Genomic DNA, 26,855 nt, shown 5'->3' on the forward strand with positions numbered 1-26,855 from the left:
GGAGTGCAGAGATCAGAGCAGAGGCTGCCTGGCCTCAGGGCCTTCAGAGCCCTCTCTGCAGCTCACGGCAGGCCCCCCACCCTGCCCAGGACGCCCCCTCAAGCTTTCCTGCCCACCAGGGAAGTAGAGCCTAGAGCTCAGAACGGGACCCCGGGGGGTCTCTGAAAACACGTGACATCCCTAACTGCCCTAGAAGAGGAAAGCGAGGTTCAGAGTGGCCCACACCCCAAAGTGGCCTGGCGGGGGAGGAGTCTGTGGAGGTGGAATGGGGCGTGGGCTCCACTGGGCTCTAGGGGGGGCTGAGTTCTGAGCAGGTGACTTCACCCAGGTCGGGCCCAGTCCTGAGGGCCTCTGTCCCTGTGAAAGATCTGCCTCTTCGCACGGGGGTGGGGCAGTTCCTGAGAGCTTTCTGGTCGGGCCTGAAAACTGTAAATGAACTAGGCTGTCCCTCCCCCACTGCGCACTGAGAGAGAAAAACAACCACAGGGAGCTTTGGACCCGGTCAGCGGGGTCCCGGGTCCTGGTGGGGGGGGCAGCTCCAGGAGGAAAGGGTTCCCATTCCCAGTCAGGAAGGCCAGGAAGTAACTCCGAGGAGCGTGAATCGGAACGAAATCTGGATTCTGGGGGGGAGGGTGGGGGCTCCTTTCTGAGGGTTCTGTCTTCACACAGATTGGGGCGTGGAGTAGTTGGGAGCTCCAGAGCCCCTCCGCCCACCCTCAGCCTTCGTGGGCCTTCGTGGCGGAAGCTTCTGGCGCGAGGGAGCCGGGAGGGGTGAGGGTGGGGTGGTCTGGTCGAGGGGTCCCGGGAGCCAGGAGCTCGGGCGTCCAGTGACCGCCTCCCCAGGCAGGGCAGGGGCTCTGCAGACACCGTCTGCCCAGCAGACAGCTCTGCCCTTGTCCCCAGACTAGAGAGAAGGGGGGTGTGTGTGTGGAAAAGCCACGGAACATCCTAACGGGAGTGGGAACAGGCCCCTTTGGCAGACGAGTGATTTGTGTTTCCGGGGAGGATTCGTCATGCCCTGGAAGGTGGAGGGGGTAGCCGAAGCCTCCCTCTTTCTGGCGGGGAGGGGGGTTGTAGAACGCCCCATCAACCTCCGCAGAAACTCGAGCCAAGCCCCACCTCCTGGCTCCTGCTGTGGACCTGTTGGAAAGTTCTGTGCCTTTCCGAGGATAATAAGGACTGGAACGGGGCTTTTCGTACATCAAGGGCCGAACGAACCCCCTGGATTCAGGTGTGACTTTCAGGAACACCGGGGTCCGGGTGACAGGCAGTGACTCTGTCCCTCACTTGACGACTTGTCTTCAGGTGCCCGTGCTTCTCGAACGCACAGTGTGCTTCCTGCCGGGCTCTGGAGGGAAGAGACGCGTGCAGATGCATTTTCCTGGGCATCACAGAGAAACCTTCGACCGCACACGAGGAGTGGAGCCTCAGGGCGCCCTTGTGTGACCCTTAGCAGATCCCTGTCCTAGCTAATTCCCCCCGGAGATGTAGGAGCCGGGCAGGAAGGGGGACATCTGGTGTTGGGGGGCACGTGCTGGGTGCAACCCCTTTAAGGCTGCTTTCAGAGCCAGGACCTGTGAGGTTGGGTTGGCAATGTGCTCCGGGCTTGGCTCGCTGAGCTCTACACAGTGCCAGCGTTTAGAGGAGACAGCTACGTCAGCCGGCGTCCTCGCCGCCTGGGGACACGGGGATCGGCGAGGCCGGGGGCCCTGCTCTGTTGTGTGGCTTCTCCACCTGGAGTCTCTGTGTTTGCAGAGGTGCTGCCATTGCTGCCTGCTGGGGAGGGCGGCCCAGGCCCAGGGCCAGAGCTGCGAGTACACCCTCATGGTCGGCTACCAGTGTGGGCTGGTCTTCCGGGCATGCTGTGTCAAGGGCCAGGAGACCGCAGACTTTGCCCCCGGGGACCTTGGGGACCTCCAAGAAGCAGGTAATTTCCTCCGTCTTTTCCCTTTCGGGCGGCGCACCAGTCAGGGTCATCCGAAGAAATAAAGCCGACAGAATATGCGCGCATGCGTATGCAGAGAGAGAAATGTATTTTGAGGAATTGGCTCACTCGGGTCTGAAATCCGCAGGGTGGGCCAGCAGGCCAGAGACCCAAGGGAGAGTTTATATTGCAGCTTCAGTCCAAATGCCGTCTGCTAGCAGAATGCCTTCTCGCTTGGAGGAGGTCAGTCTTCACCTGATTAGACGAGGCCCACCCACATTACAGAGGGCGATCTGTTTTACTCAAAGTCCATTGATGTAAATGTTAATCTCCTCTAAATAATACCGTCACAGCAAATACAGACCGGTGTTGGACCAAATCTCTGGGTACCGTGGCCCAACCGAGTTAACACAGAAAATTAACAATCACAGGCAGAGTATAAGCACACACGTTTGCTGTCGCCTGAACTCAGCACAGACTGACTGTCAGAGCACTGTTGGCGTTTGTCACCTCCTCTGAGAGGCCACTGCCCTGGAGTTGGGACCGAAGGCTTGGGATCTGGGATCTGACAAGTCTGGGTTCACGTCCCTGTCCTAACGTGTATTTTAGGTAAACTGATTTATCCAGACCTCAGTTCGCTCATCGGTGCAATGGGGACAATTGCGTTGTCTGGGAGGACGAGGTGTCTGGTGTGGCACCTGGCTCCACAGACGTTTATCGCCACGGTTCTTCCCTGCGTTTCTAACAGCCCAGGCAGCATGGCGGGTAGCTTGCTCTCAGTTCACAGATGAGGGCCTGATGCTCGAGGCCACAAGGCCGACACACAGGGGAGGGAGAACGCCGGCCTCCCGCGCCCCGGCCAGTGCCCTTTCTCTCTCCATCTGGTGCCAGTGATGTGCAGACAAGAGGCGGGCGGGGGTACCACTCACGGCTGCCTGCCTGGGCTCTTTCAGCTAATAGATACTTTTTCAGCAAAGAGGCGAGTGAGCCCCCCCCCCCCTCCCCAAAGCAGCTTCCAGGGAGCTCCCGGCTGTTCATTCACCACCCTCCGTTTGTCCCAGGCCGGATGAATCCAAGCCTTGGAGCATGGCTCAGTTACACGGTTCAGGAAACTTCTTGTTTGTCTAATAATCTCTTCCACTGATGCAGGGCTTCCTGGGCCATAATGGAAATAAGCCTGGAAACTTTCAGGAGTCCGCTGGGCCCCAGGCTTGCTGTCTGACTTTGGGCTCCTTTCCTCCTGACTCGGATGCCCTACCCCCTCCCCACTGTGGCGGGTGAGGGGCGGGAAGGCCTTCGGTGAGAGGAGCTCGCACACCTGTACCTGTGATCCCTTAGTCAGGCTGCCCGGCCCGTGGCCGTGTGACCTTGGTGGCTTCATGCTTCTGCGTCAGATGGCCCAGTCTCTCTTTGTGATTGCTCGTGGATGCCCTGGGGCTGATTTCAGATTCTCGTAAAGGAGGGTTGGAACCCCATTCTGGCTCCCTCCGTGACTCTTGGAACCAGAGATGACATTTTCACTTTAAACAAACCCAAGCTATTCGTGCTGGCCGAGCATTTCTCCCGTGTCTCTGGGAAGGATTTTTGTCGATTTACGTCTTGTTTCCATCACGATCTCTGGGCTCTTCTGCTGTTCCAGATGTTTTCTCTCCTGTCTTTTATCTGCTTCCGTCCTTGCCCCAGCCTTTCCCCAGAGTCTCTGTGAGGACTCCCTGCCCTTCCTCCTCACGGACACAGACGTACCTTCCTCCCGTCCACTAACGCTGATCGCGGGCCTACTGTGTCCTGTCACGGGGTCACACAGAGGGCCCACAGACCACTGTTGGCCTCTAACAAAAATAAGTACAGAAGTTGAGAGGAAGCTTTTAGAAACTTTAAAGCATTCGATAGCGTCACTTATGTCCATTTAATTTCTAAACGGGGGCTTCTATGTCTGTATTCTTGAGTTCTTTCTGGCAATTCGTTTATATTACATGTTATCAAAGGATTGGCTCAAAACAAAGGAAAGAGCCCTGTCCCTTTACCACGGAGGGTTTGGGTGGAACACTACTAGGACATATATTGATTATCCCCGTTCTACAGACTGGGAGATTGAGGCTGGCGACGCCCAGGTTCTGGATTCGTTTGGGGGCAGAAATGGTGGTCCGTCAGGGCCAGGCTTGTTCCCACAGAACACCACGCAGACCTTGACGGTGAAGAAATAGCTCTTCACGGGTCCTCCCAGCAGACGTCCCGGCCTGTGCCTTGGCCTGGACTGAATGCCCCCCGTGAGCAGAGAGTCCCCAGATTGCAAAGGTTCCCAGCCCCCTAACCTAGAAGAGATGATTTGCACTCGAAAGGTCTTTTTCGCAGTTCCTCGCCGAGCAAGTTTGCTTAGGGACCCTTACCATATTTTAACAGCGCCGAGAAAAGACCGCCTTTGTGCAGTTAGTGTAGGTAAGTTATGCCGTATTGGATTTCATAGCAGAATTACTAAACCGTTTGGTCGTAATGATGTTTATTTTTCTGCCGTGCGTGGATTACGCACTCACTGGGGGTGGTTTAGAAGATACAGAAAGCAGAAGGAAGAGGAAATTGACATAGAGAGAAATACGGTTTCCATTAGGTCCATTTCCTTTCCTGGTTTTTTCTGCGGTCTCTTTCGGTGTCTCTTGATGTGGGAAACAAAGGCAGATAGACCTCAATTTCCTTCTAGGCTGCAGCCCCTTGGCAGATACTGGGCAGCAGAGTAACACGTTTCTGCGGGATTCCCTGCTGTCTCAGCCCTGATGCTTTGCTGGAGGGAAAAACCATCCTGGCTTGACAACAGCTAGACCTCCGGTGCCCTGGGAGACTTTAGCAGTGAAAATGTCCCTGGAAACTTCCCCTGGACTTTACCTCCCCCGACCCCATAGTATATAACCAGCCTCTCCTCATGGTCCCCGGACAGCTCTTTCTGCCCACGGGTCCTGTCCCCGGGCTTTAATCGCCCTTTTGCACCAAGGACGTCTTCAAGAATTCCTTCTTGGTCGTCGGCTCCAGACCCACACCGCACTATCACCCCAAAAACATCATCTCTCACACGGGCGGGATCGTGCCATGGATGTGCTTTGATTTTTGCCCACCCCCCCCTCACCCCGTCCCTCCCAGCGCTGTAACATAATGCTGTCGACTTGTGATTGAGTTGGGTTCCCTGTCACCCGGTCTTGAGGAAGGGTCCTCGACTTCGGAGGCCTTGGTTTTTGAGGATTTTTAGGGATCCTCCCCGCCCTTGGCTGTACGCAAGCTGAAAGGACTAACCCGTTTCTTCTCTTACCCCAGAACTACCGGTGGAAAACCACCCCATTCGATTAAATTAGGGTACCCCGCCGTCTCCCGTGGCCGTGTTGAATTTTCTGTTGAGTGCAGGGGCCTTGTCTAAGCCGAGTGCTCAACCCCCAGCACAGATGCTCAGACCCGTCTGCGGAATGAACCCAGTGAGTGGCTATGGATGACCGGCGGTAAACTGAGTTTTGCAGGCAAGCTGTAGAAGGACATTCGTTTCCTGGGGCTGCCCTAACAAAGCACCGCAGACGGGCCGGTGGGGAGCTTCAGCAACAGAAACATAGCATCTCACAGTCTGGAGTCTAGACGCCCCAGAGCAGGGTGTTGGCGGAGGGCTCCTTCCTTCTGAGGCTTCGGGGCAGAATCTGCTCCAGGGCGGGCCTCTCTCCCGGCCACCCCGGTGCTCCTTGGCCAGTGCACGGATGGCTGTCTCCTGCCTGTGTCTTCACATCCTTTTTCCTCGGTGCGTGTCTGTCTCTGTGTCCAGGTTCCTCTTTTTATAAGGACACAGACCACCCTAATCCACCTTAACTCGATCCTCTGCAAAGACTCTCCTCTAAAGTAAGGTCACGTTCACAGGTACTGGAGGTTAGAGCTATAGTATCTTCTGGGCGAGGTGAGGGGGGTGGGGAGACACAATTCTCGCCCTAATAAGAAGCCTTTCCCAGATGCACGGTTTGGGGGCCGTGACTGCATTTGCTGAAATAGGGCAAGTACTTGGGATGGCCTCAGCTCCCACAGCACTCGGTTGAAACGCTGAACTGATGAAACGGGCGCGATTGCCCGATGCTTATAGATAGGGAGGTAGAGAATTCAGAGTTGCTGCTGAGATAAGACGGGACGCTGTGTTTGGATAAATGTCCAATTTGTCTCTCTTTCTCCCACAGCCAAGATTTCGGAGATTGAGGAGGAGCAGGAGGACCCGTACCTGAACGACCGCTGCAGAGGTGAGGCCCTGCTCCCTCCAGCGGGCCGTGAACCCAGCCTGCGGGGGAGTCCGCGCTCATGTCCTTGGGAGTCTGACGTCCTGGGAAGAGCGCTTGGGCTGAGTCAGCTGAAGTCGCTCTGTCGTCCCTGCACTCCTGGGCCCCCTTCCTCCTTCCCTGCGGGCTGGGGCCTGATGGGCCAGGGGGAGACAGGGTGAGCTCACAGGAAGGGGCCGTGTGGGCCCTTAAAAGCTCCCAGCACAGCGCCCCCCCACCCCCCACCACCAACACAGGCTCTGTAAAGGGTGAACACCACCGGAGGGAGGGCCGAGTGTTACTTGCCTTGTGTCCCCGAGCCCCAGCTGTGCCACCCGTGGCATCATTCGCAAATTTAAAGTGACTAGGGCCTGGCAGGTTTGTTTTTCACATGATAAAACTAGATTTGTCTTTCGTGGACCATTCCGCATGTCTAGACGGGCAAGTCTGCTCCAGAGGTTCATTAGGAAGCTTGCCCTGTGGTCGGGGCGTTAATTGGGAGCCAGTGAAATCACAGAATGATGTGGCCCGGGTACAGTGACAGGCCGCACAGAGGTGGGGTGGGAGGTGGGGGTGGGGTGGGGAGGGCACAGAGCCCAGAAAGCTCTCTGGGGGGTGTGGGAGGCCTTCCTGGGGGAGGGAAAGGCTGGTTTGCAGTGGGTGAGGGGGGGCTGGCCAAGGAAGGAACACTGGGCACGCGGTGTTGGAGACACGCAGACTCGCGCTGCTCACGGGGAGGGGTGGGCCCGGGGCTAGAGGGAGAGGCTGGAGAAGCGGGCAGGGGGCTCGCAGGGCCTGGGGAGCGGCCAGAACTGTGACAGAACGTTTAGCCAGCTGGTAGAGGTCTGTCCCCGTGAGATTGGCTCTCTGAGCACCCGTCAGCTGCCCTGCAGGAAGTATGGTTGGAGGGGAGGTCCCGGGGTCATGCAGGGGCCAGATCCCGGGGGTCTCCCTCGGGAAGGGAGGGGTGCCACACTGGAGAGGGTGGGCTCCAACCTGGGGAGCCTGTGTCCCGTGTGTCGTCCACCCTGAGGGCGTTTGCCTGGCCCACAGGGAGCCGGAAACGCCAGAGGCTTGTGGTGGGTGTTTGGCTCCCGGTTGCCCTGATTTGCTCTGATTCCAGGTGGCGGCCCCTGCAAACAGCAGTGCCGAGACACGGGGGAGGGGGTCGTCTGCTCCTGCTTCGTGGGCTACCAGCTGCTGCCCGACAGCGTCTCCTGTGAAGGTAACCGTCACCGAGCTCCGGCCACAGCAGGGCGGCGGGGGGCCTCTGCCCCCGTCTCTGCTTGACGCTCTGCACACGTCGGGGCCCTGTTCGTAGGCAGGTGGAGTCCACGGCGCCCGGCCACGGCTCTCCTCCCGGGGCATATACACACCGTGCTGGGAAACGGGGCTGGGTTTGGCGTCTGACCGGGCTCTGAATTCAGGATCCGAGTGGTCCTGGGCACATCCCTCAGCCTCTCTCTCCCCTCCCATTTGGGGTGGGGGAGATAGAGGACAGTGACAGCCTCTTAGAGGGGTCCTAAGGGTCATGTGACTCCAGTGCAGGGCCTGACACTGCTTAGTGCGTTCTCAAAACGGGCGGTAGGGGGCGCCTGGGTGGCTCAGTCGGTTGAGCACCTGATTTCGGCTCAGGGCGCCATCTCGCGGTTCGTGAGTTCGAGCCCCGCGTCGGGCTCTGTGCCGACAGCTCGGAGCCTGGAGCCTGCCTCCGATTCTGTGTCTCCCACTCTGTCTCTGCCCCTCCCCTGCTCATTCTCTCTCTCTCTTTCGAAAATCAAGAACACATTAAAAAAAAAAAAACAACAAAAAACGAGCAGTCGCTCTGAAACTTAGCCGGGGAAGGAAACCATTGCTTTTGATTGGGTGGTGAGTGCCCGAGACCCCTCCAGGTGCACAGCCCGAATACACGTGGGTGGGGGGACTGGAGAGATGCTGGGAACCCATTTACGGTGCCTTCCGGTACATTCCTTGTGGTGAAGCGCCGGGGTCCTTTGTTCTTGCTGGTTACTCCCTCGTTGCCTCCGTCTGTCCTAGATATCAACGAATGCATCACGGGCAGCCACAATTGCCGGCTTGGGGAGTCCTGTGTCAATACAGTGGGCTCTTTCCGCTGCCAGAGAGACAGCAGCTGTGGGACTGGCTATGAGCTCACAGAGGACAATGATTGCAAAGGTATAACACTCTCCAGTCTACACACCTCAGCTCTCCAGGAATAGATAGAATAAGATAGTAAAGGCAGCACTGGACTCCCAGGGGGGTGTGCCCCCCCCCCCCCCCCCCCACCTGTGACTGCCCGGGGCACCGACCCGGTTGTGTTGTTAGTAAAGATTTACCTTCTTATCTTAACGCTGAGTTAATGACAGTGGTGAGTTTGGACTTCTGAAAAGGCTCAGAGCAGGATCATTTCAAAGCAAGATGAGAAGTGAATGAACTTCAGGTGCTCACATGTGCCTTCTACAAAAAAAAAAAAAAAAAAAAATCTGTACAACAGCTGCCTTCCATCTGATTCCAGACTTCCTTGAAGTTCAAAGCTTACTCTCTTCCGCTGCCTAAAAACACGACATTTCTGGCTGCTGGCCTTTCCCCGCCAAGCCATAGATGTTATTTGGCAGATAAGGCTTTGATGAGGATCTATGAGAACATAGTTCTCTTCTGAGGGTTTCCAGCCCTTCAGAACGAAAAACACCACTTGTATAAAAGTTTTGGTTGGGTTACGAGGGTAACTCAAAAGCCAGGCACACCCTCTTGACGTCGCAGGGCCTTTGGGCAAAGTTCTGTTCAGCCCATCCTTGCAGCCTCGCTGGGCGGTTTGGACCCTGAGATCCCAGGGGCCCAGCCAGCTGAGTATACACTTTTGAACATTTGACAGCCACGAACTTCAAAGGAAGGGCAGCCAAAATGTCCGATCATGGCAATCACCACTGTTCATATTTGGAATATTGTGACAACGTCAGAATGAGTTTGTAGGGACAGTGTTTATTGCCACTAAGATCATTGCTTTATTGTCTAAACCAAACATGCACTTAGCCTAGAGGTTAAAAAAAAAAAAAAAATCCCACATACTGCCAGGAAAATGCCTGGGTTATTTAGTATATAACAGAAAGTTTGCCTCATAAGAGCCTTGGTTGGGGGGGGGGGGGGGAGGAAAAAAAAAGAACTTTAAATCTTTAGCAACGCGAGCACTATTTGGCTAACTAAGGCTCTTTTTTTTTTTATGTGACTTCTCGACTGGAATGTTTCGGGTTGTAGTCTGAGTAGTGAGCGTTAGGAAAAAAAACTTTCTTGTGATTTTTGTGAATGTTGTACGATGCTTCCGGCAGGACTCTTGCTAACAATTTCCTTTTTTTATGATGTACCAGATATTGACGAGTGTGAGAGTGGTATTCATAACTGCCTCCCCGATTTTATCTGTCAGAATACTCTGGGATCCTTCCGCTGCAGACCCAAGCTACAATGCAAGAGCGGCTTTATACAAGATGCTCTAGGCAACTGTATTGGTAAGACGTTGCCGCCAGGGTCCCCCAGGCAGGGCGAGCGCTCGAGCGGCGGGCCACAGCTCTAGAACGCGCTGGGCCTGCCGAGCAGAGCTCGGCAAGCATATCCTCAGAAGGGCTGGGAAGCCAGTATGTGAGCCATACGGTCTCTGTTGCAAAGACTCGGCTCCATGGACGAAGCTAGGGAGCAGCCACAGATTTGTGAACAAACGCACGGTACCGTGTCCCCATAAAACTTGATTTGCAAAAACAGGTGCAGGCCGGGTTGGGCCGCAGGGCTGTAGTTGACCGACAGAATGAATGCGTTAAGGTGGTTTATGTCCCTCCTTCGACTCTGAATTTCGTCCTCTATAAAATGGGAATAATCCTACTACCTGGTTTGGCGGCTTGAGGCAAGGATGGAACAAGATGATTGGGAAATGCCTTGTATGTTAAAGGTTTGTTGTAGAAAATACTTGGTATCCGTGGATTTCATCGAGATGGAAGGGAGAATGAGGGTGCCGGGGGCCTGGGGCGGGAATGTGGGGAGTTAGTGTTTACCCCGCAGAGTTTCAGTTGGGGCAAATTAAAAAGTTGTGTGGATGGAAGGCGGTGATGGCTGCACGGCCGTGTGAACGTATTTAATGCCACCTGTCTATACGCTTAAAAATCGTTAAAATGGCAAACTTTATGTCACATACATTTCACCGCAAAACAAATCTACTGTATTGCCTGACATCAGAGCAAGACTGCTGTGGAATTAAAGGAAATCCCGTGTGAATGGTCACACTCTCGGGATGGAGAAGCAGCGTGGGGAGGGGGCAGGGAGCTGAGGGACGAGTCACGAGCTCTGCAAACGGAAGGTGACACCCCTTTCTCCCGGAGTCACCCAGGCTATAACCACTTGGCTCGGCCGGTGTTTGCTGTTGGCATTTGTGTCCAGATCTGCCGGCCTGGCCTTGGTCTCTGCCCAGCAGAAGCTTCTGGGTCCTGCCTTTGAGGACGGGAACACTCCCCCCCACACACACACCCCTGCCGGAGAGCTGCAAACACCACCAATTAGAACCCTCCTTCACTGAGGCTGTCCCGTTTCCCTCCTTAAAGGGCACTTCTGGAAGCTGGTTTCTGTCTTAGGTTTGCCTCGCCCTCTCTCAGATAAATCTGTATTGATCTTTGATTTGAAATGGCAGTTTGGACAGAAATCTCTCTCGCCTTTTTTTTTTTTTTTTTAAACCATCCCAGAGTATTTAAAGACAAATAGACCAGTAACCCCCTGGGACAGAGGCCTCCTTGGAACCCTACCCCAGACTTCTGCTTTTAAAGCTCCCCAGTCATCCACTGCGGGGAGGATGGGGAGGCGTTGGAGCTGTGGGGGCCTCAGCTTGGCTGGGGTTGGCCCCCCGCCAGCCTCCCGCCAGCCGGGCTGTCGTCACCCAGCACAGGGGGCCTGTGAGCAGGAGGCTGACGGCTCTCCCAGGGCCAGCAGGGAGGAGGGTCCTGCCCAGACTTGCAGGGCGCTTGGAGGGGGCTCCGCAGAGGAGGCTGGCATCTGTTTGGGGTGGAAACCCTGACTCATGACAAAATCAGCCCCGATTTCCACACAGAAGAAGCATTTGCGAGTTTGTGTAGCCCCGTTGCCCCTCTACGGGGTGCAAAGTGTGTAGGGGACAAGGTGTGAGAGTAGGGGTGGGGACAGTCCCCTCTGCATCCTTCCCTAGATGCAGGGAGAGCCTGGGTGAGCAGAGCAAAGCCCCGAAGGAGCCCCACCCGCCAGTCCCTGGGTGTTTGGAGGGTGTGCAGAGCAGCCACGAGGCGTCCCGCAACTCGGGCTCGGGCAGGTGCCCCTTCTCGTGCCCACAGTGCTCTTTAGTGCTCCTAAAGAAACTCAGTATCCTTTCTTTAAAACGTTTTTTCTTTAATATATATTTTTTACTTTATTCAGTTTGAGAGAGTGAGCGAGGGGATAGAGGGAGGCAGAGAGAGTGCGAGGGGGGGGGGAAGCGGGGGGGGAGGCAGAGAGAGAGGGAGTCCCAAGTCGATGCCACACTGTTAGCACAGAGCCCACTGTGGGGCTCGATCCCACAACCCGTGAGATCATGACCTGAACTGAAATCAAGAGTGGACGCTTTGCCAACGGAGCCCCCCAGGCGCCCCGAGACGATCCTATCTTTGTTGGTTTTCTTTTTCCTGCTTCCTCTGATTCCCTGTCGGGGTTCTCACCGTCTACCTTTCGGCTTCAGTGAGGATGACGGAATGGGCCAGAGCAGGGCTTCCCGCGCACGGCATCTTGGGGTGTTCCGAGGTGTTCCATCGGGGCAATCAAGGGTCCCGTCGTCATTGGGTTAAAGTTAGCGAGGCGCTTTTCAGCCGGGATCGTCCGGGCTATTCCCGTGTGAGCCCGTAAGAGACAGAGGTCGTATGACGCGTTCCCAAACGGCTTGGACCTTTTCTATTTATTTGTTCTTTATTTTTCCCGGTGTCCCATTCATGCATTGATTGCCTGGTCCTTCCTTACTTTGTGGTGCTCACAGGTGGGGGGACACCCCTGCCCGGGGAGCACACCATATCTCAAGGGGTACTCGTGTTCCATGGAACACAGTTTGGGAACCGTAGATCTCCTTGGCGAGCACAAAACCTCCGGGGGAGGCAGCGATATCGTTGCTAGATGCTGCATTTGTTCTTGATACGGGGCAGGGGACAAATTTTTTTCTGTAAAGGGCTGCCTAGTAAGTACCAGCTTCATGTGCTATAGGGTCTGTGTTGTAGCTCGGGTGTTCCAATAAAGCTTTATTGACAAAAACAGGCAGTGAGCTGGATTTGACTGGCAGACTGTAGCCTGTCAACCCCGATTTTCGGGCTGGGAGGCAGGACACCCTGCTTCTAGAGCCGGCTAGCTTTTGTAAACTGTTAAGTGCTGTGCTGCTGTGTGAAGGCTGACTCCAGGGGCGGCCCTGGGTCCTACCCCTGACTGTCCTGGCCCCTGACGGTTCAAGGAGCGTGGAGCTTGGCCGGGAGGGGAGAAATACAGCTGATCCCTCTTTTTGACTTTGGCTCAGGGGCCTTCTACCATAACTCCCTTCTCTCTGTCCCCTGGGTGCTTTGCAAGTGTCTGAACAAGGCGATGCTTAAAAACCTAGGTGCCTGTAGAAGTCTCCCCCTAGTAAGAAGTTTAGCCTCTGCGGTTTTACTCCAAATTCGAGCTGGGGGAATGGAGGGTCCTCCTTGTCCGATCACTGGTTCGCACGCGCCAGGCGTGTGTCCGGCAGAGGTGAAGGCCCCACGCAGGCACGTGCAGTCAAGGAGGGAGACCACAGTGCGGTGAACTTGGAGCCAGCGGCCCCTCCCCGCTGGGCACAAGTCAGCTCGGGCCCGAGGAGCCCAGATGGGGGCCGGACAGGAAGGGGCCTCCAGGAGGTGACACGCAAGCTGTGAAAGTGTTTCCCAGGCAGACGGGGGAGGTGACTTCCCAGCCAGGGACTGTGTGAATAAAGGCACAGAGGTGGGACCCAAGCGGCCTGTCCAGGAGCCATCGGTGTGCTGTAAGGGCTCAAGCCTGGTCGCGGGGACCGCTGGCCAGAGTGAGGCCGAGGCCAGGTGGGCCGGGCCCATCATCGGAGGAGCCCAGAGCCTCGCAGGGGCAAGAGTTTTGGCGCCGAGAGCACTTAGCCCCACACCCCGTGTGGAGCGAGTGAACACGAGTTGGCCCCTGAATTGCCAGCTCCATGGTGGGGGATTGCGAGTCCTGTAGGATTCAGAAGGGACATAGCCACATGACCGTGGGCAGACCTGGGAGCCAGGCACGCGGCTTCAGATTCGGTGCAGGGAAGGATGGGGGGCTTGAAGCTTTAGGGGCAGGGAGATGCCACGGAGGTCGTATTTCAGGTGGCATGTGTTGGCAAAACCTGGGAGCCGGCTGGAAGCCTGCCGCGTGGTCCAGGGTGAGGGCATCGTAGTACTTCTGTTTGTGGTTTTGCAATAAGGAGGGAAGTGGGGGGGGGGGGGTTTCGGAGATCTAGCTGTTGGGTTTTGGGAAGCCCTCCACGTTTAACCTCGCCGTCTCCGTCTTTCCTGCTGCAGATATCAATGAATGTTTAAGTATCAGTGCCCCATGCCCTGTTGGGCAGACATGCATCAACACGGAGGGCTCCTACACGTGCCAGAAGAACGTGCCCAATTGTGGCCGTGGCTACCATCTAAACGAGGAGGGAACCCGCTGTATCGGTTGGTATCGGAAAAGAGAACCAATCTGAAATCAACTTTTCTGTCTGCGCCTGGCGCCCCCCTCCCTTCTCTGGAAGGGGAGGAGGAGATCCCCCAAGCGAACCTGTCCATCCATCCCGTTGCTCATTTCCAAGCTTAGACCTTCGTCATCTATTGCCTGGACCATGGCAGTAGCCTGCCAGCCTACCACTGCCCCCAGTTTTACCCCTTTCAGTCTGTCCAGGGTCTCTCGAGCTGGAAGCGCTCTCATTCCTCCCTGTTCACAGCCCCCGTTGGTGACAGACAAGGACAGATGCCCCTGCTTACAACCGAGTCCTCCTGAGGTGGCCCCACCTTCACGAGCTTTATAATTCAGATGAACCAGGCCTTGCAGCTCCCTAAAGAAGCCCTGCCCTTTCCTCTCTGTGTAGTATTTTGCTCTTACGTTATTCCCTCTGCCTACCCGCTGCTACATTCCTTTGGATCCAGACCCCTGCCAGCCAGAGAGAAGCTCTCTACAACTCCCAGAATACTTCCTTAACGTCTCCCCGGGTCACGGGGCCCTTTCCGCCTCAGCCAGGGTCATTGCTGGCTGGCCAGAGCAGGAGGCCCCGAGGGCAGGGGCTGCATCTGGGTCCGCTGTGTCCCCAGCATGGGCCCCGGCACGTAGCAGGTGCTCTGGGACATCGTGTCGAAGAGCCAATGATACTGCTTTGTCAACGTACAGTTTAGTTTGCTGCTCTCCCGGCTTCCTTTCTGACCATCTCCGGGAAAAGCCCCCGCTTAACGTTTTTCAACGTGTCCTTCTCTTTTGCAAGATGTGGATGAGTGCGCGGCGCCCTCTGAGCCCTGTGGGCCGGGGCACCTGTGTGTCAACTCGCCTGGAAGTTTCCGCTGTGAGTGCAAAGCCGGATACTATTTCGACGGCATCAGCAGGACGTGCGTGGGTACGTGGGTATCCCTGAAGGCCGGGGGGGGCCCGGCCAGGTGGCACCCTGGCGTGGCCACAGTCTACGCCTCACCTCGGAGAGCCCTAGTGCAGCAGTCCCCGAGAAGAGACCCTGAGTCAAGAGACCCCCGTCCGGTCCCAGCCCTGGTGCTGCACTCCCGGGTGTCACCCGCCCGCAGAACAGGTGTTCTGCTTGACTCAAGACCTCCAAGGGTCTATGAGACCCCAGCCCACTCCGCAAATGCCCGAGAGCATTAGTGATTTTCTCCCAGAGTCGCTGCCCTCGTGCAGGGCTGCGGGGCTGCGTGCCTGAGCACGGTGGCCTCAGCGCCGGGAACGGGGACGGACCCCGCCGGCCGAGCGCCTGCCATCCGCAGACCAGGGTGCTCGGGGGAGGCTGGCCCCTTGTCAGACCCCAGTGGACCCTCGTTCAGGGCTCTGGGGTGGGGAACTGATGGGTGGGCACGTCCTCAGGTGTGCGTCACGGAAGGGACACGCGACTGGCCCGGTGAGCGGACGGGCGGGCGTGGCCCCGGCTCCCTCGTGGGTTTGACTCGTGGGACGAGTCACTTTGCGCCTCTCATCTGAGCAGAGAGGCTGCGGGAGGTGGGGTCGCCAGCAGAGGCTTGGGTGGCACTGAGGGGGCCCACCTGCTCCGTTTCAGACATCAACGAGTGTCGGCGCTATCCCGGGCGCCTGTGCGGCCACAAGTGTGAGAACACGCCGGGCTCCTACTACTGCAGCTGCTCCGTGGGCTTCCGGCTCTCTGCCGACGGCCGCTCGTGTGAAGGTGAGGCGGCCCGGGCGCCGCGCAGGCTGATCGACTCCCTTCTCCCGGAGAAGCCGCGGCTCCGCCCGCAGACGCCGTCCGTTGGGACAGACCCGAGTTTGTTTCCCAAGCGCAGATTAAGTGAGGCATCAGTGGGGGAAACGCCTGTGACAGGTGACGTGTCAGAGATGCCTGGGCCTCCTGGGCCCCGGAGCGCCCAGTGGCATCTGCCCAGGGCCACGCACGTGGGGAACGGATAAGCCGGTTTAGGAACAAGGGACGTGGCTAAGAGTGCGGGATGGGGAGGCGTCCCACCCACCCTGTGTTCACGCGACCTCCGGGGGTGGCTGGCCTCGCCTGCCTCAGTGTCCTACCGGGAGACAGAGCTTGGTAGGTCAGATTTTCGAGGAAACCGGTAAGACAGAGTTTACCCAGACTGTTGCATCCGCGGAGAGGGGCTTGGGTGTAAAACGATCTCAGTTTGGGAAAAGCAGAAGGCAGGAGGCTTTTTAAATTTCTCTTTATTAAAAATTTTTTTAAAAATGTTTTATTTATTTTTGAGAGAGAGAGACACAGAGTGTGAGCGGGGGGAAGGGGCAGAGAGAGAGAGAGAGAGACACACACATAGAGAATCCGAAGCGGGCTCCAGGCTCCGAGCTGTCAGCACAGAGCCCGATGTGGGGCTCGAAACCACAAACCGTGAGATTATGACCTGAGCCGACGCTGGACGCTTAAACTGACTGAGCCACCCAAGTGTCCCAAAGGGCAGAAGGCTTTTTAAATGCTGGGGTGTGCTAAAGCCAAGTGCTGCAGGACGTTAAGTGGGGAATCAGCATGTTTAGGCTGGCTGCACCTGCTAACTGGCTCCTGCCCTCCCACAGAGACTGGGAGGGCAGGGGCGGAGGTGGGGGGCGGGGACCTGCCCTTCCCAGTGATCGCACTTCCAAGGCGTGGTTTGCAGGTCCTGGGTTGTAGGGGGTACATCTCAAAGGGACAGAGCAAGGATTGACATTTGCAAGTTTGCTAAAGTCAACACTTCTAAGAAAAAAGGGAGGTCACGACCGAGTATCTTCTTTGGGCTGCTCTGAGCTTTCTCAGGCAGGCACTTTAAGGGTCTGGGGTCGTCATCCTGGGCACCCCGTCTTGGGCCGGTAGAAGCCATGCTAAAGTGTGGTCAGGGCCCTTAGTCTGCCGGGTGGAGGTTGGAGGGAGTTGTTAGTGCTGAGCCTGTCGGTTCGCAGATAACATCCACCTCCTCTGGGGCTGGACCGAGATGGCGTGAAGTGTGTTCAGCACAGGGCCTGGCACACCGTAGGCGCTCAGCAGACGTCACATCCTCTCTGAGGACTAGGTTCTGAGATCAGCAAAGTCCAGAGCTCTTACAGCCCTCGGCGCTCCCCTCCCGTCGCCCGGCAAGCCCTGTTCTGTGCAGCGCAGAGCCTGGGTACAGCTTCTGGACGCTCGGCAGGACGATCACAAAAGTCACATATGCCCAGACGCACCCAGTACGCACAGGTCTCCAACTGGAGGGTGGACGGTGTGACGGGATCCTGGGCCCTCGGGTCTCCCCGAGATTCTAGGACCTGTCCCCAGGAACCAGACTCAATGCACGTGTTTTGGCAAGGAAAAAAAGATTGATGCACAGGGGTCCCTCGAGCTTGGGTTCAAATCCCAGCTTGACCATGTTATGGCCTTGGAGAAGTAACTCGGCACTTCTGGGCCCCATTGTCCTCATCTGCAAAAGTGGGGGGAGCAGGACCCACCTTACCGGGGGTCCTGAGGATGATGCACGTGGAGAGCGTATCCCAGTGTCCTGTGTGAGACCAAGTGCCAGCTATGGGGACCGTGGGTGTCACTGCTGTTAGCACTCATGGCTTACGCTGTTCTTCATCAGTCCCCAGTGACTGGAAAGGAGGTAGTCACGTCTACGTGAGTAGCAACATTGGGGACACAAAACCGGGGCATGGCCAGCTTTGCCCCATCCTTCCGCTACGCATTTGTAAAGCAACCCCGATAAGGTGCGTAGCAAGAACGTGGTTCCTGCCTTCGAGGAGTGTCTCTAGGATTTGATGAGAAACCACACTGGGCAGCAGGGACGGCCAGGCAGGGTGTCGGGGTGCTGCAGGGACGAAACACGGGCCGAGAGGCTAATGGACATTCTTAGCTGCTCAGCCCGTCTGCCCTGCTAGGAATTAGCAGTAAATAAATGTGAGAAGGGACTTCTAGGCCAGAGGTTGGCACAAATCTTTTCCTAAAAGCCGCATAGTAAATATTTTAGGCTCTGCCCGCCACAATCTATGTTGCGGGTACCCACTTCTTTGCAGGGCAAAGGCGGCCATACGCCAGGGTAAATGAGTGAGCGTGGCTGTGTGCCAATAGAACTTCCTTTACAAAAGCAAGTGGTGGGCCAGAATTGCGCTGATCCCTGCTCTCGGCGAAGGGAACAGACGAGCGGGAGCTCAGAGTCGCTGAGTGGGCTGGTGGTGAGCTTTACGCACTGGGGTATCCGGGATGTGGGCACATCAACGGTTCACTCGGGCCTCCATCTCTGCAGAGGGCATTGTCTTGGAGGTGAACTGGGGAGGGCTGTGATCACGTCTCCAGTTGAGGACTAGAACCGACCCCGGGAGCCTGAGGCGGGACCCACCGGACGGAGCCGAGACCGGAGACTTTGTGTCGTCCTGATGAGAGATTCCGGATCCATCAGCCTGGGGAGTGGGGGGGGGGGGGGGGGGGGGGATGGAATGGGAGCCCCTGTCCCTCGGGGCGACCCCAGGCGGCAGACGGCGGGACTTCAGGCCCTCCATATGTGTTCCCTTGAGGGGGACCGGGGGTGTGCAGGGTGGCTCCGAGCGGGGTGACCTCCGGGGACCCTCTCTCTTTCAGACGTGAACGAGTGTAACAGCAGTCCCTGCAGCCAGGAATGCGCCAACGTGTACGGCTCCTACCAGTGTTACTGTCGGCGAGGCCACCAGCTCAGCGATGTGGACGGGGTCACCTGCGAAGGTGAGGGGGGCGCCCCGCCCGGCTGAGGGGAGAGCACCCCCGCCCCTTTCTCCCGAACGCCCTTGCAGGCTGGTGGCCGGTGTAGGTTTTTTTCTCCCTGCAGCTGAGGCTTGTTTGGATACAAATGAGTCCTCGAGAGTGAGGTTTAGAAAGCAGCACACCCACTCCCCGGATTTTTCTTTCCGAAATGCGTAGCTGGTGAGCGCCACGTCGTGTGGGGGCCTTGGACCACACGTGGCGGGGACCGCAGGTGCCAGGGCTTGGCTGTGTGCGACCCTGGGGCGAGGAGGGGCCTCAGCCCCCCCCTCCCCCCCCCCCCCCCCCCCCCGCATGCCCGATTCGCAGCTCTGCCTCTCCCTGGTGGGGGACCATCCATACCTGCAGCCTGAGGGCCTACCCCAGCCCCACCGGGCTGTCAGAGGGTTGAAGACGACCCAGAAGCCCTTAGTACAGTGCCTGGCGCACCGTAGGTGCTGAAAGGTGCTGTTGGGATTCCTACCGTTTCCAGGGAAGGCGTGTTTCTTATTAGCACGTGGATAACCATTAGCGTCAGGGTGTTAGCGTCAGGGCGTGCCTGCAGCCCGCAGGCCATCTGTGCTACGTACTGTTCTGAAGCTCTTGGCCTTTCCCCCTCCACTTGGCCCCCGTACTGCCTCCTTCCCCCACGTGTACGTACTTTATACCATGGACTTGCTGTGTGACGCTGGGCTAAGCTCTTCCCTCTCTGGGCTTCACTTTCCCCTCTGATGTAACGGTTCCTGAGCCCCACCCCAGTACTTTGCGGCTTCCGGTGTCCATATGGCCCCACGTGGCCGTCCTCCCAGGCCCCTTCCTGGCCCACTGTTGGGAATGGAGCTCGGCCACGGGATGCTGAGGGCGGGCTTTGCCGTCACAGACATTGACGAGTGCGCCCTGCCCACCGGGGGCCACATCTGCTCCTATCGCTGCATCAACATCCCTGGAAGCTTCCAGTGCACCTGCCCTCCGTCCGGATACAGGCTGGCCCCCAACGGCCGCAACTGCCAAGGTGAGCGCTGGGGATGGCCTGGGGCTCTGTGGTGCTGGGGAGTTGAGGCCAGGCAGCCTCCCTGACCCGCTGGGGGGGGTGCATCTGGGAAGGGGAGGGGAGGCCTCTGCATCCACGGAGTGTCTCGGGGTCCACACGCACCCTGGTCTCTCACTCCTGGCACACCTGTCTTCGGGGGGTTCTGACCCTCCCACCCTGCCCTCAGCAGCTCCGAGGGGGCCAGAACAGGGGCTGACAGCCTTTAGGAAGGGGGACCCCATCCCACAGCAGGGGGACTACTCGGTCAGCCTTTCATCCACTGACTCGACAAGCCCTTGACGTAAGCCAGGCCCTGCCGAGAGTTACGGGCAGAGCAGTGAGCAGGTGGGGGAGGCCTCTGTCCCAAGGTGCCGATGACTGCCCTGCTGAGGGCGGGCGTGGTCCGCAGTGGGACAGCCCCGAGGTCTCTGTATTCGTGAGGGTCCCGCTGGGGCCAGGGGTCAGCTCCCGCATGGACTAAATGAGGGGGGCCGATGGCCCCCATCTACACTCAGCTCCCATATCTAAGAACACCGTAGGAGTCACCGTGAGCCCCGTAACTAAGCCGTTTGGTGACCAAGAGAGGGGTGCCGAGTAGATATTTGTGAACGAACAATCCCCGAGTGGATCGAGGGACGGCCCCAAGAAGCTGAGCCACAGAGGTCGGGTCTGTCTGGCCCCTTCCTCATGAGCCCCCACACAGGACTGTCGACCCAGAGGCTCAGAGGCCCCGGGTTCTGCACACGTGATTTCTGGTCGTGAGGAAGGACTTTGATCAAAGGCGGGCAGGAGCGGTGGCCTTTCCTGGGAGGCACCCACTCAGCGCGTCCGCAGCTCTGGGTGGAAGTCACTTTGTTTTCGCCTCTCTGGCGGAGCAGATGACTTTCTCGCTCCTGGCCGGCCTCCCTTGCCGCAACCTGGGGTCCTGCCAGACACAGCAAAACACATTCCTGAGCCTCGGCCTTTGAGATTAGGAGTGTTGTTTTTACCGCCGAGATCAGGCGTTTGGCACCTCTCACAGACGCCTCTCAGGCTCGCCAGACCCCACCATTCTGCTGCTCCTGAGACCTGTGGGAAAGAGGACAGCTCCCCGTGTCCGGGGACCTCTCAGGACAGTGCCCCAGGCCTCACCGACCCCGGGCCCTGGGCACAACGTAGAACTCCTTGAAGCCTTGGTGTCCTCATCCGTCACACGCAGCCGCTAGCTTCTGCCATTTCCTTCTGGCATGTCACGAGTCCCCCGTGAGGTGAGGGTACTGACCCTCAGGAGCCTCGGACAGGTGCTGGCTGCTTAGAACCTTGGCTCTGGCCCGTGTGGGTTCAAAGCTCAACTCTGCCGCGTGCAAAATGTGTGGCCTTGGGTGAGCCCCGGAGCCTGTGTGAGCTCCTGCCTACACTGAGGATAATAACAGTTCTTGCCCAGTGAGCTGTCGGGAGAACGGAACTCTCCGAAGCTCATCCCAGAACTGTGAACGATGAGTAAAACCTCCATAAATACCGATTATCTTATAAGTAAAAAAAGCTGGCAAGGGCACTGCCACAGAGAGCAGGGGAGGGAGGGGAGCAGGGGAGCAGTCAGGGGAGCAGCCAGGGGAGGGCAAGGGCGGCCCCATCTCCCCCCTCAGGCCCCAGCACCACCATCTGTGGATGGGGTCGGCTCGGGCGGCCTCAGCCTTCACCGGGCTGCCTTGGGGTCTCTCACAGACATCGATGAGTGTGTGACCGGCATCCACAACTGCTCCATCAACGAGACCTGCTTCAACATCCAGGGCGGCTTCCGCTGCCTGGCCTTCGAGTGCCCCAAGAACTACCGCCGCTCCGCAGACACGTAAGTCCCTCGGGCCCCGCCATTGTCTGTCTGCGTCGGCCTTCCTGGGGGCCTGGCTCCCGGCCTGGGTGGGCGGCTCATGAACTGTGCCCTCCCACCTGGGCCCTGGGAAACTTGAGGACCCCGATTCTCAAGCCCCTAAACGCCGGGAGGCTGGTTGCCGAGAGCCTAGGTAGTGACTTCAAGGAGGGCCGGCCTGGCCTCAGGGAGCCTGTGCGAGGCAGAAACACCAGGCCTGAGACCTTGGGCCCGAGGCAGCTCACTGGGCCTCAGCTTCGTCATCTGCGAGATGCAGAGGTCAGAACATACTCTGACCCAGACGAAGGTAGTGATGCTTCTGGGTGAGCCGATGTGGTTGCTGGGACATCGTCATTAGGCGACCCCCCTCCTGAAAGCCAGATTCCATTCGGCCCGGTGACTGTGTGGGAACGGCATGGAATTTTCTGTGTCCCAAACTTGAGGCTGTATGTTCCTATGTTATTGGAAGCTCCCTCCTTCCCAGGCCACTAGGGTGTCTGCTGGGATGTCCAGAAACCCCCTTCCTCAGGGCGTAGGGAGGACCTCCGGTCTCACTGCACACCACCCTACCCCTAATTTTATTCAGCGAGGTTCGTTTCATGCCACTGTCAGTAATTTCAGGAGGAGCTCTCTAGTGGGGCCAGATTCGGGAGCACGGGTGCGTGACCCCTCCTTCCAACCCCCGGAAACGCTCGAAGCCAGTGCACAGCTAGGCTGACCGCAACTCGGCCTTTTGACCGTGAGCCTGCTCCTCCCGCTGGAGGGTCAGGGCCTCCTTGGTTGGTGCACCCGGCCCCAGTGTCCACTCGCTCAAGCCCAAAGGGCGGCTGCCCTGGCTTGCGGTTCTGGCCTGGCCTCCGGCTTGCTGAATGCCAGGTGCTCAGGCCTCCGTCTCCCCAGCGGCACTCTGGGCTCTTCCCAGGTGCTCGTCCTCCGGCCTCGCCACCTCCGCGGGCTTGCTCTGTTCCCCCAGCCCATGTACGTTCGTCCGCCTGGAGACCCGATAGCTCGTGTCCTCCCTGTGCCCCGGTTAGGGAAGAGGCACCCCAGAACTGAGCCCCGGAGGGCAGCGAGGGCGTACCTCGGACCCCTAAGAAAGTTCCGTTTCCTCAATTTGAGGCTGGGCTGCTATTTGTGGTATTAAGTTCCTGCTCCCCCAGTTCTTTGTCTGTGTCTGGGCTCGAGGACTCTGGAAGACTGGCTGGCGCTGGGCATGGAATTCTAACACGGGCAGCCACGAAGCCCAGACCGGAGGCAGCTTCCCTCTGGGGGTCTGCGTGCTTCCCGAGCCCAAGGGTGGACAGGTGGGCGCCGTGAGCTGAGGTTGTGACTGAAATCAGCAGACCCGGCCCCTTCCTGCGTGTTGGCATTTGCTGTGGAAGCCTTGGCCACGCCTCGGTGCCGGAGAAAGTCATTTACTTGTTTGGGGACCGCGGGCATACTGTGTGCAGGCACCGGGGCAGACAGTGGGCCCACAAAGGCCCCGTGCCCAGCACCGTGCCTACTAAGAGCACATTCCAGAGCAGCAGTGGCCACAGAGTGCAGCAGAGTCCCCATGTGGCTTGGGTGTGGAGCGCCTGGAGTAGGCGTTGGTGGAATGAATGGGGAGGGGGAAACTGAGTTAGGCACAGAGGGAGGGAGTGGCGGGCAGGACTGGAGCAGGGCTGGGGACAGGGGATCGAAGGGCGTCCGGCCGTGAAATGGGGTGCTCAGTGGGGAGCCTGGGCTGGCATTCTGCTCACTGTGGGGGTTGATGCTTCAGGGCTCGGTCTGTCCCATCCCACGGCTTCATCAGCATGTACCGGGGGCTGACAAAGAGGGGGCTTGTCATTTTCTGTGAGTAGGAAGAGGGAGCAGGGCCCCACCCACAGTACAAGCAAGAGAGGGAAGATGGGGCTCCAAGCTGCCCCTCCGGGCAGGACGGCCCAGATTAACACCCATGCCTGCTCGCCAGCGCCCCGCCCCCCGCAGCGGCGGGCACAGAGGGGGAGGAGAAAGAAACCGGGGGTAGTGGCCAGGCCAAGCCCTCCAGGACTGAGTTCTCCAGCTTCTTGGGGAAGCTGTGGCATTCCAGAAAGATGCCAGCTTGGAGTTACTCCATTCCGGGTCGCTGGGGCTCCTTGGAGCCTCTGTACCCTCAGCTGTGAAGCGGGCGGCGAGGCCACCCTGCCGGGTTCCTGCGGGGTGAGCCTTGATGGCGGAGCAGGGCCCCCTCATAAAGCTCACGCTGGGTTCAGCCCCCATGGGGGAGTGGGTAGGCGCCCCAAAGGTCTATCTTACTGCCAGTTTTTAGGGGGGTGCCCCCTGGTGTCCAGGGCAGGGCCTGAAAGGGCTGTGTGGAAAGGGGAAGAGCCAGGGCCGGGATTCCAGACTTCCAGACTCGCTCTCCTGTTCCTTGGGGCTGTGGCCTCAGGTCAGTCTCTTGGCCACCCAGGGGCCCTTTCTGTGTCTGCAACACCTGCTTGGCAAGGCCTTGGGGATTAGCAGGGATTAGTGGTAACGAGCTCCAGGCAGCCAGCCCAGTGCTGGGACAAGAGTGGTAGGGAGTGAGGACGGTGATGACCGGCCATCCCGTTTCTCTCCCTCGGGGCACTTCAGCTTAGCCACAGAGGTTCCTCGGGGCACCTCTGCTGTTCCCCGCCTGCTGCTTGCCGCCCATGTGACTGGTTGAGCTCCCGGCCCTCCGATGGGAGACGAGACACGGGCGTCTGAGGGGCTGTGTGGTTGGGGCCATCGTGCTACACACAGGACTCCATCTGGTTGCAGTTTTCTCCTTTGCTGGTCCCTGTGGGGAATCATGGGCCAGCCGGGAGCCCAGTGTAGGAAGGGGGGTTGGGGCTGGAACCCCAAGTTGAGTGGCCATTGGAGGCTTGTATCCCGGTTGTCCCCTCCTAGAGAGAGGAGTTACCGTAGGACCACGGGGGCTCGTAGCTTAGTGTCAGCATAGTGACAAGCCTCTGACAAATGGTAGACCGACCCAGGCAGGATACAGGCCGGAGCTCCAAGCAAGGAGTGGCCCGTCTTCTCGGCACTGTTAACGCCTCAGGCTGGAGTTTTCTTGCTTTGTAGCTTCTTTTCCTCATCCTCCAAAATCCTCTTAAAGAATTTATTATCTGACCTTCAGAAAGCAATTTATAAAACTTAAAAGAGCCGTATCAGGAAAGACCCACTAGCCAGCATTTCTGTAGTTAACATCTAGGGAGTCTTGATAGGGAAGATTTAAGGTGTGTGCCCTCTCTCTGTCTCTCTGTCTCTCTGTCTCTCTCTGGGCCTCAGCCTTCTCTTTCTGTCCACACAGTCTCCTTCTGGGCAGTGTCCCTGGCGGCCAAGGGGCGGTAACTGGAGCATGACCCAGCAGGCTGGGCCACAAACCACAGGGCTGGGCCTCATGGATCGGCCAGGCTGTTAAGATCCTGACCACACGATTCCCTCCTACCCACAGGAGGAATGTCAAAGCGTTCCAGAGCCTGGGATGGGACTGAAAACATCCTCTTTATCCCCTCAGCAGGACGGACCCCTGAGACATGCGGTCTTAGAAGCCAGAGGAAGGCTTCTAAGCCTCGGTTGGCACAGCTCTGGTGAACTGAAAAATTGGGGCACGTTGTTCTCTTGTACATGACGAGATGGAAACCAAGGCGTGTGGTCCCAGGGACCTGGCCCTTCTCTGTGCGACGACAGCCCTCCAGACGTGCTGGCTAACAAAGACTTTTGTGTGGGTGCCCAGGGTGGCGGGCAGTTTGCCGGACGCGGTAGTTGAGGTTTCTGTGATGTTTCCATAAGCTCAGGGTAGAGCAGGACAGGAGCGTTGAAGTTGGAGCTGACCGGGAAAATCGGGGCCGTACGTGTTTGTGCACGTTTGCTGGAGTGCGTAGCATGTGTCAAGTTCACGCCGGGTCCTGGAGATGAAGCCGGAGAGCCATCGCCCGGCCCTTGGGAAGTGAATGGTCCACCCAGAGCCAGGCCGAGAAATGCCTCGTGTGAGAAATGCCTGCGGCTCTGCGGTTAATGCCTCTTCGGGGTTCGTGGTGGGGGTGTGGGGACCATGGAGGAGGGAGCGTCCAGTTCTCCGGTGTGGTGGCTGCGGGAGCTCGAACGTCATGCACACGTCACGTTCCCTCTGGCCACACGTGCTGGGTCAATGCGTCCGTCTGACAAATCAAAACCCCGTCCTTGGACAGGGTACAGGCCACACAGAAGTGGGACAAGCTTAAGTCACATGAAGGCGACTCTAGCGCCACCTGCTGGCCAGACCACCAGGCCTTTCCTGAAGCAGCTGGTACATGTGTGCGCGTGTGTGCGCGCGTGTGCGCGTGCGTGCGTGTGTGTGTGTGTGTGTGTGTGTGTGTATGCGTGCGTGTGGATGAAGGCTTTGAAGTGAGACAGGCCAACTTTGTTTCTGCCACTTAATACAGACTGTGGCGTCACAGACAAGTTACGTGTCCTCACTGAGCTTTGATCTTCCCGTCAGTAGAGCAGGAGAACAGTGTGGGACGACGAGATGAGCTAATGGAAGGAGAAACCCTGATTCACCCAGCACGAGGCCAGGCACCTTCCCGCAGGGTCTCCCGAACCCCCCGGAACCTTATCGTTTGGCCTGGAGCTAGGTGTCTCGGGGGGTAGGCCGCCCCTCAGCAGCACCTTTCTTCTGCTTTCCTTCTCTCCTACCTGTCCCCTCTGCCTCCGGGCCCCTCCCATGCATGACTCCCCCGCAGTGCTCCTGATCCTCACCTACCGTGGAGGATCATCCCCAGGGAGTACCCTGGAGCTCGCTCCCGGGGCTGGCCTAGCGAAGCCTGCTCAGAATGGTAAACGGCCAAATAAATGAGATGATTCCCCTCATCCCGATAAAGAGCCGGAAATCGGATGGAAAAAAGAGACCCCACTCACAATAAACGCCAAATGTAAAATAAGTCCAAGTAACCCAACACAAGGCACAGAAACTTAAAGGGCTGAGAGGGAGGCGAGATGGAAGGCTAGGACGGTCCTTGCTCCTGGCCAGAGAATCCAAACACGGTCAACGTGGCAGAACTTCCTGGGGCATGCCCTGCCGGGTCCCATGGGGCTCTGCACTTGGGCTCCACTTCCAAAGGCGGCTGCCATCAGAGTGTGATGGCCTGGTGTTCAGGAGGCCGAAGATCGTCCCCGTCCCCAGCCTCTCACAGGAAGTTAGAACCTGTCTCCGTCTCCATCAGGGGAGGTGAGGAGCTCTCACCAGCCTGTCACAGAAAGTTGGAGCCTGTAGCAGGAAGTCAGAATCTCTTTCCATCCTGTCACAGGAAGTTAGGACCTCTCTCTAATCCTATCACAGGAATCAGGAGCTATCACCAGCCTATCACAGGAAGTTAGAACCTATCACAGGAAGTTAGAACCCCTTT

The 26,855-nt window shown here is 58.0% G+C and overlaps 1 protein-coding gene across 2 annotated transcripts in view; it reads left to right on the plus strand.

Moving 5' to 3' along the window:
- FBLN1 (fibulin 1) overlaps positions 1 to 26,855 on the plus strand; it is an 86,778-nt gene that overhangs the window by 22,328 nt on the left and 37,595 nt on the right. For both annotated transcript variants that reach the window (XM_042948113.1, XM_042948112.1), the window contains exons 4-14: positions 1,756 to 1,927; positions 6,115 to 6,174; positions 7,313 to 7,414; positions 8,227 to 8,364; positions 9,552 to 9,689; positions 13,743 to 13,886; positions 14,684 to 14,812; positions 15,479 to 15,604; positions 18,470 to 18,589; positions 19,485 to 19,616; positions 21,339 to 21,462. In XM_042948113.1, the coding sequence (XP_042804047.1) occupies positions 1,756 to 1,927; positions 6,115 to 6,174; positions 7,313 to 7,414; positions 8,227 to 8,364; positions 9,552 to 9,689; positions 13,743 to 13,886; positions 14,684 to 14,812; positions 15,479 to 15,604; positions 18,470 to 18,589; positions 19,485 to 19,616; positions 21,339 to 21,462 (1,385 nt within the window). The remainder of the gene's footprint in view (positions 1 to 1,755; positions 1,928 to 6,114; positions 6,175 to 7,312; positions 7,415 to 8,226; positions 8,365 to 9,551; positions 9,690 to 13,742; positions 13,887 to 14,683; positions 14,813 to 15,478; positions 15,605 to 18,469; positions 18,590 to 19,484; positions 19,617 to 21,338; positions 21,463 to 26,855) is intronic.

The sequence above is a fragment of the Panthera leo genome, chromosome B4 (genome assembly GCF_018350215.1).
Source record: "Panthera leo isolate Ple1 chromosome B4, P.leo_Ple1_pat1.1, whole genome shotgun sequence".
In the NCBI taxonomy this organism is placed as follows: domain Eukaryota; kingdom Metazoa; phylum Chordata; class Mammalia; order Carnivora; family Felidae; genus Panthera; species Panthera leo.